A 13,433-nucleotide genomic window follows, 5' to 3' on the forward strand; every position below is an offset into this window, starting at 1 on the left:
CACCTAACCTTTGTCCAATACGCAATTCCCATCTGGTGCTTAAAATGATAGAGCCCCAAAATTATAGAAAACCCTTGATTGGGTGTTTGTTTAGATAAGAATTTGCCTACCTTTTCTAAAACAAAAACAAATTATTAACAACAAAAAAAGCCATCACATCATATAAAACTGGCATGTGTGGGAACAAATTTCACCCCCAGAAAAAGCCAATTTTATAGCCTTTCTCATATGTCCCGCACTCCACACTGAAAACCACTTAATACCATTGTTGGACGAGGTTAAGATATTTCTTAGATGGGACCCAATTACCATGGTGTGATTATATATTTAGAATCCAATGGTAGCCATGCTTTTGTCACACAAAGATAAACAATATTAAAAAAAAGAAGACTAAAGTGAGAATGAGAAACGGCGTCTAACCCAATAAAAAAAAAGGCATTAACTTGTAGAAAAGAGATCTCAGGTTCGAACCCTTTGCATTTTAGTTGTATGTCTATGTGTAAAAAATTTCACTCCCCTTTAATTTAGACTATCGCGTATACTAAAAAGACTAAAATGAGAATAGAAAAAAGAAATGAAACCTCGTCAATAATTCATCGTATAGATTCCATGCATTATTTACTAAAATAATGTAGTTTGTTACCAAGTAAAGTAAAGTATGACTACGATGGTTAGAAAACAAAACAAAAAATAAAAAGGGTATGAGGTTAGTGTGCATGTATATTCTTATGTTTTTTCACATAAAGCCATAGACACTTCCTGGAAAAAGTATAATCTTTTCCTTGCACCAAAAAAAGCAAAAACAGCTCAATTGGTCTTAGCCTATGATCGTGTAAAATGGGAAAATCTTGCAAGTTTTGGTGGGATTCTAACTTTATCAAGTGCGTATTTGTTTATGCGTTTTGCATTAAACATCATATTAAATTTCCAAGTTGGGTTTTTCTCATTGAACTTATGTGAAACGTGTTTTTAATTACCCGTTCAAAAAATTTACACAAGGGAGAGCTTAGAGGGAAGGGAATGTATATATAGAGGCATCAAAAAAGAAAACGCACGTTGAATTAATGATGATGTTTGACTGCAATTTTTTGGTTTTTACTCTTTTGGTCACATGCTTTTTGATTTTGGACAGCTTGTTACAACTAGTTTCCTTCTTTACTATTGCAAAGTACAAAACACAAAAGCAAAGTTGAAAGCGTGTCAATGAAACCGAGTTTGAAACTTTGAAGAAAAAAAACACAATAGAATGATGTTAGTTTTCCATGCGTAGATAGGAGGTCGGTGTGTCACTTACCAACATGGTCAAATTCAGATTGAGCTTGAATTAGGAGTTCAATCCATATGAATTCAACTTGGATCCACTTGAATTTAAGTTCAAAACTTCAATTAAGCAAGCTGAGTTAGCTTAGGTTATGCATCCAACCTGCCCGATTTGCATTTTTAGCCGGAAAAACTTTCATGCAATAAGTATGTCATTGTGACAGTATCTCAAGTCAATCACACAATGCACCATAGGAAAGTTAAACCGTATTACAATGCATGGTTGATTTGGAAATACTCCACAATTACATCCCGATATAGGTACGTTTCTCTACCAAAAGAGAGCTAGGATGGTAATTTAGAAACTATACACCACATAAATCCAACGCAAAATCAACAAAAGGGTTGTACCACCTAACCATGAACTCCCTTTATGGAAAGCAAGCTGGAAAGCACATTTCATGGTGCCATTCTACATGGGCCTCTCCATTTTGTACAAGAAGCCTACAAGTGGAGATGAGCTAAGTTCCATATCAAGTGGGAAAAGATATTGACCATCTTCAAGTGAACAACAAAATCTAACTCTTGTTTAACAATATCATACACATGCATTCATCATCTGACATCTGTATTCACAATGAGATTATAATTCCCAAAAAAAGAAAAAGAAAAAATATGCCAAAATTATAAAGTATGAAGCCCATCAAGCAAACAATAATATGGGCCTATAGCCTAAGCCCAAGCTTCCAAGCCCAATATATTGAGCATACATAAACTCTATGCAGATTAATAAAGAGAGAAATCTAATAACTAGTAGGTCAACAAAGCTTTTAAAATTTCCACATCGACAAACTTCAATTTGAAGAGTTTAATTTTCTACTAACTAATAACTAGTATAAAAGATCGGGTGTCAATTTCATATTTTACACTTCAATTGCAATCCTATTAGTTTTTCCTCATATCTTGGTTATATTTCCCTATCGTGTTTGTGTAAGGATTGATTTATGAATAAGATTGATTGGATCCCATCATCCATTGTTACAATGGCATCCATCAATTCCAGAACTAAAGCAACTAAGCTGGAATGGACCCCCTCAAATGATGGCAACTCCTTGCGTTCATGCCATTGTGGCTGGATCTTGGAGCAAATCCAATGTAAATTTTGAAAGGTATATTGTGTAAAGTGTGTGGGTTAGAGAGTTTTAAGTAAAGTTCTTTGGTTGCAATAGATGCTTGATGTTTGAGCATACAATTGGACATCTATGGTTTTTTTTTTTAATATTATAAGTATGGTTGGGTTTTAATCAAGGATAATCATTATATGATTCTCTCTATATGAATGATGTCTCTTTTTAAGTTGTAAAAGATTGATTGGTTTTCTTTATAATGATGTAATCATTTGATTTTCAGATGGATGATGGCACTTACTTTCATCTTTTATCATAACATTATAGAAATTCAATAAGCATAAATTACATTCATACTTTGATAATTAGTCTTCTAGTAAATCAAGATACCCTAAAGCCGTCAGTGTAGAGGAAACATGTTTCTCTCTCTCTAACATTTTGCACGTTAGAAAACATAATATGCACTACTATAGGTAGAAAGAGTCCCAGTGTAGCCCTAAGTAATTACCACCCATCACGATAAAAGAATAAGAAATTACTTCTCTTAACTTGACCAATAAGATTTTCCGAATAATATTTATTAAACTATTTAAATAATAACTTACATAACACAGACGATATCATGTGGGCTAGATAGAATAGAACATTTACAAGATATTCTTACATTTATAATTGATTGAATTGAAGGACCCATCAAGATTCTAGATTGTAATTTGTTTCATCATGATTCAATTACATAATTCAAATCTTACACACATTTGTAATCAAAATAGAAAGCACCAAATATCGCATATTAGGTGGCTCTCCCAAAATTCAAAGGAGAAACAATTGAAATAGATAACCCAAAAAAGCCACGTATCTGCTTTTATAGCTTTTGCCCATTTTTGTTTTGCTTGAAGCAAAGGCAAAAATTTGGTGGGCAGTGGGCACTCCTTAATAATTCTAGAAAAATTCCATCAATTCAATTTATTTTTAATATAAAAAATAAAATAAAAAATCTGAATTTCACTGTGTCGGACAACACATCACCCCAAAATTAGAAATTCCGAAACCCCACAAAAAACATACCAATAATAATGCACACACGATTTTCCCACAATACCCCTACATAGTCCCCATATTTCCACGCCACCCACCCTTTAAAATACAATCTGACGCTACATTTCCCCACTACCCGCTCCTCTCCATTCAATCGCGGCAAAACCAAACCCCGCCTCGCAATATTTTCCCTCCCATTTTCCCGGGAACCAAACAGAACTCAGACCCTAAAAAATGAGAGAAATTCTTCACATCCAGGGCGGGCAATGTGGGAACCAGATTGGGGCCAAGTTCTGGGAAGTGATCTGCGACGAGCACGGCATAGACAGCACCGGGAGGTACAACGGCGACTCTGAGCTCCAGCTAGAGCGAATCAATGTCTATTACAACGAGGCCAGCGGGGGAAGGTACGTTCCACGGGCGGTACTTATGGATCTGGAGCCTGGGACCATGGACTCGGTCCGATCCGGCCCGTTTGGGCAGATATTCAGACCCGATAACTTCGTCTTCGGGCAGTCTGGGGCTGGAAACAACTGGGCTAAGGGGCATTATACGGAGGGTGCTGAGCTTATTGATTCTGTGCTTGACGTGGTGCGCAAAGAGGCAGAGAACTGCGATTGCTTACAGGGTATGATGCAAATGTTTTCTGGTTTCTTTTGTATTTCGAAATTTAGTGGTTATTTTATTTTATTTTTGTGAGTGTGATTTTATATGATATTGTGGTGCCTAATTATGCCCCATGTGTTATTTGGGTTGGCTTGAATGTCTTTATAGCGCTTAATCATGGTTAATTTTTTGAAATTGTAGGCTTGTAGCAATAATAATTGTGATGTTGCAATTAAAAATGCTTAATTGGTCTGACAGTTTAGAATTTGAATGGCTGATTTGGATGCTATGATTCAAAATTTTAATATTTCCATTTTGTTTTGAACAGGATTCCAAGTTTGTCATTCTTTGGGTGGTGGCACTGGCTCTGGCATGGGAACCCTTCTTATTTCCAAGATCAGGGAAGAGTACCCAGATCGGATGATGATGACATTTTCTGTCTTCCCATCTCCGAAGGTGTCGGATACAGTTGTTGAGCCATACAATGCTACCCTATCTGTGCATCAGCTTGTCGAAAATGCCGATGAATGTATGGTTTTGGACAACGAGGCTCTGTATGACATCTGCTTCCGTACTCTCAAGCTTTCCACCCCTACTTGTAAGTCCATATCTTAATATATATAGTAGCTGACAATGGTTATATGATAAATTGGTTTTCCTCAGAAATTTGCATCTTATAAAGAAACGATATAAATTATATGTGCACATACGAATCTTAAGTGATAATTGGAAGATATGCTATGTGATCCTTTTGACATTTTTGTTTGCATTGTGATTGCAGTTGGTGACCTTAACCACCTCATCTCTGCCACCATGAGCGGTGTCACATGTTGTCTTCGGTTTCCTGGACAGTTGAACTCTGACCTTAGGAAGCTTGCAGTTAACCTTATCCCTTTCCCACGGCTGCACTTCTTTATGGTTGGGTTTGCACCCCTAACTTCAAGAGGATCGCAGCAGTACAGTGCTCTGAGCGTGCCCGAATTGACCCAGCAGATGTGGGATGCCAAAAACATGATGTGCGCAGCTGACCCACGCCATGGACGTTACCTTACTGCTTCTGCCATGTTCCGTGGTAAGATGAGCACCAAAGAAGTTGATGAACAGATGATTAATGTCCAGAACAAGAACTCCTCATACTTTGTTGAGTGGATTCCCAATAATGTTAAGTCCAGTGTGTGTGACATCCCACCCAAGGGTCTGAAGATGGCATCCACTTTTATGGGGAATTCGACTTCTATTCAGGAAATGTTCAGGAGGGTTAGCGAGCAGTTCACAGCTATGTTCAGGCGCAAGGCTTTCTTGCATTGGTACACTGGAGAGGGAATGGATGAGATGGAGTTCACCGAGGCCGAGAGTAACATGAACGATCTGGTGGCTGAGTACCAGCAATACCAGGATGCAACAGTGGAGGAGGAAGAGTACGCGGAGGAGGAAGAGGAGCTTGGTGCTTGATGTATCTTTGTAGTTTCTCAGTTTGTCCAAAAATTGGTATGTTGTTGGCTTACTTTGAAAGGGTGATTGTCTGGTGCTCAGTCAATTTAGATTTGATATGATGTATGGATTGTGGGGGGTGAGGGTCCTTGTATAAGAGATGGGTTTTTGGTAACAGCGCTTTCGTGTTGGATTTGTGTAGGGCATATAATGTGAAGCTTATATTTCAATGATGGATTTTTGTCTTGTAACATATGGTTATTGTAATATCGATTATCTTTTAAAGAGTTTTCTCTCTCTGAAGAGATTTTAAAGGAAGCCCCGTGACACCTATCTTTTCCTTTGCCCTGTTATGAATGAGTTTGGTTTTGTTTTGCTTTTTGGAGGAGGGAAGTACACAAGAGAAAGAAGGAAGGAAGATGAGGGAGGTGGGGAAGAGACAACAGAAAATTTAAAAATAATTGAAATTGTCTTTACGTGTAATTTGTGTTTCCTTGAGAAAAGTATGCAATTTGTAGTTTCTTTCTTCCAATCCTTGCTGGGCAAAAACATTACACTAAAAACTAACAGCAAATACACAAAACTAATAACAATGACAAAAGAAACTGAACAAGTCTCCTTAACTCAATCTCAAGAATAGGCCAAAGTAATTACTAAATTTTATGAGTAATACAAGCCTCCATTAACTTTGACTTTGCTATTCTTAATTTCTTCTCATAAACAGAAAGGGAATCATTTCAATGCTGGCACCGATGCCATTGCCTGAATAAAACGAGGTAATAGATGACAAGCCTTTAGTTAAACAAATTGTCACACACGGTTACAAGCCTAGACTTTTTCAGTGCAGAGAAGAACACAAAAGGTTTGAGCTAGCTATACTTCTCTCTATAAAAGTAGCAACATATGGTGGTCTTTATCCATAGTTCAAGTTTATCCTTCTTCACAAAGTTTAAGTGTGATAATAGAGAGCCAAAGAATTTCCAAATTAAAATGGCCTCTCAGTTTCTGTTGTTGGCATTCCTTGCTATAACTTGTGCCATTGCTTCGGCATCTGACCCGAGTTCTCTTCAGGATTTCTGTGTGGCTGATTCAAAAGCCTCAGGTACCTAGCTAGCTAGAATCATATTCATATATTATCTATATTATGAAGATAATATCAATCAGCTAGCTGTAATTATATATGGTTTCTAATGTAATTTTCTCATTTGATTTCAGTACAAGTGAATGGCTTTGTCTGCAAGGATTCAAAGCTTGTTGATGCCAATGACTTCTTCTTCAGTGGGCTTCACCTAGCAGGAAACACCTCGAATGCAGTTGGTTCACGTGTGACCCCTGTTAACACAGTCCAAATTCCGGGACTTAATACTCTTGGCATCTCCATTGTGCGTATCGATTATGCCCCGTGGGGTATTAATCCTCCACACACACATCCTCGAGCCACTGAAGTTTTGACAGTCCTGGAAGGGAGCCTCAAAGTTGGTTTTGTCACCTCCAACCCTGAAAACCGCCTCATCACCAAGGTGCTTCAGAAGGGTGATGTGTTTGTGTTCCCAGTAGGCCTTGTGCATTTCCAACAGAATGTTGGATATGGTAACGCAGTTGCCATTGCAGCTCTCAACAGCCAAAATCCAGGTGTTATTACCGTTGCAAATGCGGCATTTGGATCAAAGCCGGACATCTCTGCTGATATTCTTGCAAAGGCTTTCCAAGTGGATAAGAACACAGTCTACAACTTCCAGTCAAAGTTTTAGAGTCCAATTTGAAACCTCTGATTCAATCGAGAGGGACTAAAAAGGGTCATTTGAAGTGTGTATTGTAGTGTTTAGAGAATCTTTACGTTTCACTTAGGGGTGCAATCATGTTTGTCTTGTATTTTGTTTTTGTTATATTAGGAACAAGGTCTGTTATTTTGTTTGATGCTGATACTTCAAGGAGATAATTTGTTTGTGCTCATACACCAGTGTAATCAAAGTTGATCTATTATTTTGTTTCATTCTATTGGTTTGAGTGATAATCATGGACATTGATACTAACTTACCGCACCCGGAGGTCATGCCCTGAAAATAATTTTGAGTAGATTTGATTATTAATGTAATAATTTTACCAAGGACTTGTAAATTTCCATTCTTGCTGATAAGAAACCTCAGTGCCCTTCCTTCAAGAATTGGGTAAATTTCCATTTTTGCTGACAAGAAACCTCAGTGCTCTACTCTATAAATGAATAAAACCTGATGGTTTAAACTACAGCACATTGAGTTTTATACATAATAATATGGTGTAGCCTTGGGTTCAGCTCTCGACGATTTGAGAGTTGAATCATAAACCTTGATCCCTAAATCCCTAAATCCCTAAATCAGCAGGAGATGGTATATTGAAGTATTGTTAATGGCTTGTTTTTTTTCTCTTTTTTCTCTCTGTTTTAGGGATCAAGTTTTAATGGCTTGTTTAAACTTGTAACTCATAACTTGGAAACTAAGGCATTGCTAAGACATGCATGGATGCGTCTATTTGGTTAGAGGATGGTCCTGCAGCTTGGCTTAAATTAATGCATTTCCGATGTCTCATGTACAAGCTTAGATCTGCATGACTGAATGATGCATGATTTCATTTTAAAAAAAGAAAGAATAGTATAGTAATTTAAGTAATAGGTGGTTGACCTTTTTATTTTATTTTTTATTTATAATTATAATAAAGTTTCATACTTTTGTGTGTAAACTACACCAAATTGAATAAGTCCACATCTGCTGTCCAGAAATAATATATCCTTGTTCAAGTCAAAGCAAGGCAACTGGCTTTCAAACCAAATTTGCATGAAATAAAAAGAAACCTCCAATAGATTATCTGATGCTTCCCAGCTGCATATAGAATATTACCAATTGTGTAGTATATAACTATAACATAAATTCTGAATGACAATAAATCTATTCATTGCAGAAAGAGCAGAGAAATAGGTGCCGAGAGTTTTATAAAATTTATTCTAGAAGCCCTTTTAAATTTGTGAGTAATATGATACGGCCTCCATCAAATATGACCAGGCTAAAGATTCTTGTCACACAGAGAAAGGAACCCTTCCTCATGGCAGCAGGCCAAGCACCAATGCCGGCACCAGAAAATTAAGATGATCAGATAAGCGATGACATGCAGCTTTCTATGAAAAACTTGTACTATAGGGTTAAAACAAAAAGACTTTTTCAGAGCACAGGACAACAAAAAACAAGTAGAGAAGAGATCCCTCCCTCTATAAAAGCAGAGACATAGATATGGTTTCAATCCACAACTCAAGTTCATACATATCCTTGCTTACAAAGTTTAAGCAAAGTTGCTCAATCTCTCCGCTTCCTGCCTTGAATCTTCGATATATAGTGTGACATTAAGATAGGGAGAATTTCCAATGGCCTCTAAGTTTCTCTTGTTGGCATTGCTCGCCATAACTTCTTCCATTGCCTTGGCATCTGACCCGAGTTCTCTTCAGGATTTCTGCGTGGCTGACGCAAAGAACTCAGGTGGCTAGAATCATAATTTCATATATTTTTTGTTCTATTTCTGCAAAACAAATACATGCATACTATGATAAAATGGTAAACTATATCCGTGTCTAATGTGATTTTCTCATCATGCTTTCAGTACTTGTGAATGGTCTTGTCTGCAAGGATCCCAAGCTTGCTGAAGCCAATGACTTCTTCTTCAGTGGGCTTCAACTGGCAGGCAACACATCAAATGCAGTTGGCTCCAGTGTGACCCCTGTCAACGTAGCCCAAATTGCAGGACTTAACACTCTTGGTATCTCTATTGCACGTATCGACTATGCACCATGGGGTATTAACCCTCCCCACACACATCCTCGAGCGAGTGAAATCTTGACAGTCCTGGAAGGGAGCCTCAAAGTGGGTTTTGTCACTTCCAACCCCGAAAACCGTCTCATCACCAAGGTACTTGAGAAGGGTGATGTGTTTGTGTTCCCTGTCGGTCTCGCGCATTTCCAACAAAATGTGGGATATGGTAATGCAGTTGCCATCGCAGCTCTCAGCAGCCAAAATCCAGGTGTCATTACCATTGCAAATGCAGTATTTGGATCAAAGCCCGACATCTCTGCTGATATTCTTGCAAAGGCTTTCCAAGTGGAGAAGAACACAGTCTACAATTTCCAGTCGAAGTTTTAGAGTCCCATTTGGAACCTCTATAGTTCACTGAAAAGGGACGTAAAATTCATTTGAAGTGTGTATTGTAGTGTTTAGAAAATTGTTTGTTACAGTTTATTTCACGTTGCAGTCGTGTTGGTTTGTCATTGTGTCTGGTTCAGAATCATTTGTTTGTGCTCACTTAGAAATGTACTCAAGTGGATTTGTTATTTGTTTGATTCTATTGCTCCAAGAAATAAAAATTATGGAAGTTTGCTACCATATCTGGAGGTCATGGTTGAAGTGCAGTAAATGAAATTTAGCCTGCTAGAAAACGTCCATGCATATCTAACATCTCATGAACAATTGGAAAGAGGTTAGGAAAAACTTTTTAGATTCCTGCCATGCCATAAAAGATTTAAGGGCTTAAACCAATCAAATGATGATCTAGAAACGAAAAGACCAATGCAATTAAAGGAGAATAGAGTTTCTGCTGAATGGAAAGTGAGGTAACAAGCCTAAAATCAAACAATGAGAGCAATTGGGAATCATGAAGGTTAGAAACTAAGCTAGGTAACTGGTAGGTTGGCGGATCATGAACATGCCTCCAGCTATGAGACTGGAAGATAAGGCGACGACAAAGTGGTTCGTTGCTAATTAAACACTTTTACTAATGAAATTCTGTTTTGTTGTGTCAGAATATACCTGTAGAGATGATATGGTGAATTCTTCTCTATGGATTATTAGCCAAAATAAAAATAAAAATCATGAGGTATGTGGTCACTAAAAGAATTTGTCATTAAAAATCTATGCAGGAAGTAAGCCTTTTGAAATAACTTTAGCAAAGTTTTGGGCGCTTGCTAAATTCTTTGTCCGTTTGGGTAAGGGTGGATTTGGACTCGGGATCCTAAATCCAAATCCAATTGTTCGGTTGTGTATTAATTGACTGGATTTGTATTTAGGCCAAATCCTCATAGAATTTTATAAGCCTAAGTATTTCAAATACGTTTTAAAACTAGTTATTTGACAAATCCTCAGCCCATCTCGACTCACCGATTCTCTCTTCGTAAAAAGATTTGCATGGTTGTCTGATGCAAATGTTGACAGATTTGCATTCTGGGATGAACTTCATTATTATTGGTCATGCATGCATATTTACCATCTTTTGTGCCTATATAGCTCAAGGTCCCAGGCCTACTCTTTTCAAAATTCATGTTCTTTTAGCGATCATTTAGTTTGTTTATAAAGAATGGTTAGCTGCTCAACAAAATTAATTAGAACAAGGGCAAGCTTTCTCAGGCTCTGATGGTTTAATCTGATAGACAGAGGATTTCGGAAATCCTCGAGATAAAGCAATTTGGTGGAAGCTGATTGCAATCGTGTTATTATGATGGAGTGATTTCCGAAATCCTTTGTCTATCATAAATCATAAAATAATATTTAATGATACAGCAGTTTAACAAAATTGAATAAGTCCACATCTGCTCCAGACATTATATATCCTAGTTTAAGTCAAAGCACGGCAACCGGCTTTCAAACCAAATTTGCATGAAACAAAAAGAAAACTCCAATATAAATTGTCAACAATATTCTATTCAACAAAATGAAATGCAGAACTGCAAAGACCAAAAGCATGACTGCAAATTCACCGTGCGTCATGCCTTTGATACAGTCTCTGCATCAAATCTGACCCAGCTAAAGATTCTCGTCACACAGAGAAAGGAACCCTTCCTCAATGGCAGCAGGCCAAGCACCATGCCGGCACCTGAAAATTAAAGTGATCAGATAAGCAATGACAAGCAGCTTTCTATGAAAACTTGTACTACAAGGATAAAAATGAAGACTGGACTTTTTCAAAGCATAGGACAACAACAAACACGTAGAGAAGAGATCCCTCCCTCTATAAAAGCAGAGACAGAGATATGGTGTCAATCCACAACTCAAGTTTATATATATCCTTGCTTACGAAGTTTAAGCAAAGTTGATCCATCTCTCTGTTTACTGCCTTGAATCTTTGATATATAGTGTGACATTAAGATAGAGAGAATTTCCCATGGCCTCTAAGTTTCTCTTGTTGGCAGTGCTTGCCATAACTTCTTCCATTGCTTTGGCATCTGACCCGAGTTCTCTTCAGGATTTCTGCGTGGCTGACGCAAAGAACTCAGGTGGCTAGAATCATAATTTCATATATTTTTTGTTCTATTTCTGCAAAACAAATGCATGCATACTATGATAAAATGGTAAACTATATCCGTGTCTAATGTGATTTTCTCATCATGCTTTCAGTACTTGTGAATGGTCTTGTCTGCAAGGATCCCAAGCTTGCTGAAGCCAATGACTTCTTCTCCAGTGGGCTTCAACTAGCAGGCAACACATCAAATGCAGTTGGCTCCAGTGTGACCCCTGTCAACGTAGCCCAAATTGCAGGACTTAACACTCTTGGTATCTCTATTGCACGTATCGACTATGCACCATGGGGTATTAACCCTCCCCACACACATCCTCGAGCGAGTGAAATCTTGACAGTCCTGGAAGGGAGCCTCAAAGTGGGTTTTGTCACTTCCAACCCCGAAAACCGTCTCATCACCAAGGTACTTGAGAAGGGTGATGTGTTTGTGTTCCCTGTCGGTCTCGTGCATTTCCAACAAAATGTGGGATATGGTAATGCAGTTGCCATCGCAGCTCTCAGCAGCCAAAATCCAGGTGTCATTACCATTGCAAATGCAGTATTTGGATCAAAGCCCGACATCTCTGCTGATATTCTTGCAAAGGCTTTCCAAGTGGAGAAGAACACAATCTACAATTTCCAGTCAAAGTTTTAGAGTCCCATATGGAGCCTCTAATTCACCGAAAAGGGACAGACAATTCATTTGAAGTGTGCAATGTAGTGTTAAGAAAATTGTTACAGTTTATTTCTCGTTGCAGTCATGTTGGTCTAATATTAATTTCGTCTGATTCAGAATCATTTGTTTATGGTCACTTAGAAATGTGCTCAAGTTGATTTGTTATTTGTTTGATTCTATTGCTCCAAGAAATAAAATTATTATTGAAGTTTGCTATCATATATGGAGGCTTAAAGTACTGTAAAAGAATTTTAGCCAGCTAGTAAACGTCCATGCAATCTCATGAACGATTTAAGGACTTAAACCAATCAGTTAAAGCAAGAATGATGATCCAGAAAGCAAAAGACCAATGCAGTTAAAGGAGAATATAAATTCTGCTGAATGGAAGATTGATGTAACAAGGCTAAAATAAAACAATGAGAGCAATTGAGAATCCTGAAGATTAGAAACTAAGCTAGGTAACTGTTAGGTTGACTGATCATGAAAATGCCTCCAGCTATGAGCACTGCAAGATAAGGTGGTTCGCTGCTAAACACTTTTAGTAATGAAATCCTGTTGTGGTTTCAGAAGATACCTGTAGAGATGATATGGTGATTTCTTCTCTATTGATCATTAGCAAAAAATCACTCGCGGATGGTATTTTACGTAGAAAATGTGGCCACGAAAAGAAGTTGTGGCTAAAACTCCATGAAGGAAGCAACCATTTTTGAAATATCTTAAGCAAACACTTGGTGGCTTGCTAAATTCCTTAATTTTTTCTCTTTGTCTTCCAACAAGGTAAGTGACACTTCATATTACACTCAATTGTGCAAAGGATTTGCATGGTTGTCTGATGGAATCGAAGAATAATTTACATAGAAAGAATTTCCTTTGTTATCGTTCGTAGTTTTTCATATATGAAAGCAACTTCTAGATTGATAAAATATCTCAAGACAGAGTTTGACAAAATCAATTATTGTATAAATATAAAGGCATATAAATTAGCTTCATAATGACCTGTTCAACTGAAC

The 13,433-nt window shown here is 37.6% G+C and overlaps 4 protein-coding genes across 5 annotated transcripts; all 4 read left to right on the forward strand.

Annotated features, from left to right (window-relative positions):
- Window positions 1-3,544: 3,544 nt before the first annotated feature.
- On the forward strand, window positions 3,545-5,780 carry LOC110760238 (tubulin beta-1 chain). The gene is made up of 3 exons (XM_021962473.2): window positions 3,545-4,053; window positions 4,360-4,629; window positions 4,813-5,780. The coding sequence occupies exons 1-3, from the start codon at window positions 3,660-3,662 to the stop codon at window positions 5,481-5,483; spliced, it is 1,335 nt and encodes a 444-aa protein (XP_021818165.1). The 5' UTR covers window positions 3,545-3,659; the 3' UTR covers window positions 5,484-5,780.
- A 612-nt stretch (window positions 5,781-6,392) lies between these two features.
- Window positions 6,393-7,389, forward strand: LOC110760247 (putative germin-like protein 2-2). The gene is made up of 2 exons (XM_021962485.2): window positions 6,393-6,564; window positions 6,678-7,389. The coding sequence occupies exons 1-2, from the start codon at window positions 6,453-6,455 to the stop codon at window positions 7,211-7,213; spliced, it is 648 nt and encodes a 215-aa protein (XP_021818177.2). The 5' UTR covers window positions 6,393-6,452; the 3' UTR covers window positions 7,214-7,389.
- A 1,384-nt stretch (window positions 7,390-8,773) lies between these two features.
- LOC110760248 (putative germin-like protein 2-1) lies at window positions 8,774-9,622 on the forward strand. Of its 2 annotated transcripts, none has more exons than XM_021962487.2 (2): window positions 8,774-8,968; window positions 9,087-9,622. In XM_021962487.2, the coding sequence occupies exons 1-2, from the start codon at window positions 8,854-8,856 to the stop codon at window positions 9,620-9,622; spliced, it is 651 nt and encodes a 216-aa protein (XP_021818179.2). In that variant the 5' UTR covers window positions 8,774-8,853. The 2 variants fall into 2 exon arrangements, with proteins under 2 accessions (XP_021818179.2, XP_021818178.2); XM_021962486.2 differs by having other exon boundaries at window positions 8,774-8,965.
- A 1,923-nt stretch (window positions 9,623-11,545) lies between these two features.
- LOC110760232 (putative germin-like protein 2-1) lies at window positions 11,546-12,588 on the forward strand. Its single transcript, XM_021962466.2, has 2 exons — window positions 11,546-11,745; window positions 11,867-12,588. The coding sequence occupies exons 1-2, from the start codon at window positions 11,634-11,636 to the stop codon at window positions 12,400-12,402; spliced, it is 648 nt and encodes a 215-aa protein (XP_021818158.2). The 5' UTR covers window positions 11,546-11,633; the 3' UTR covers window positions 12,403-12,588.
- Window positions 12,589-13,433: the final 845 nt, after the last annotated feature.

Source organism: Prunus avium, chromosome 4 (assembly GCF_965620075.1).
Source record: "Prunus avium chromosome 4, drPruAviu1.hap1.1, whole genome shotgun sequence".
NCBI lineage: Eukaryota > Viridiplantae > Streptophyta > Magnoliopsida > Rosales > Rosaceae > Prunus > Prunus avium.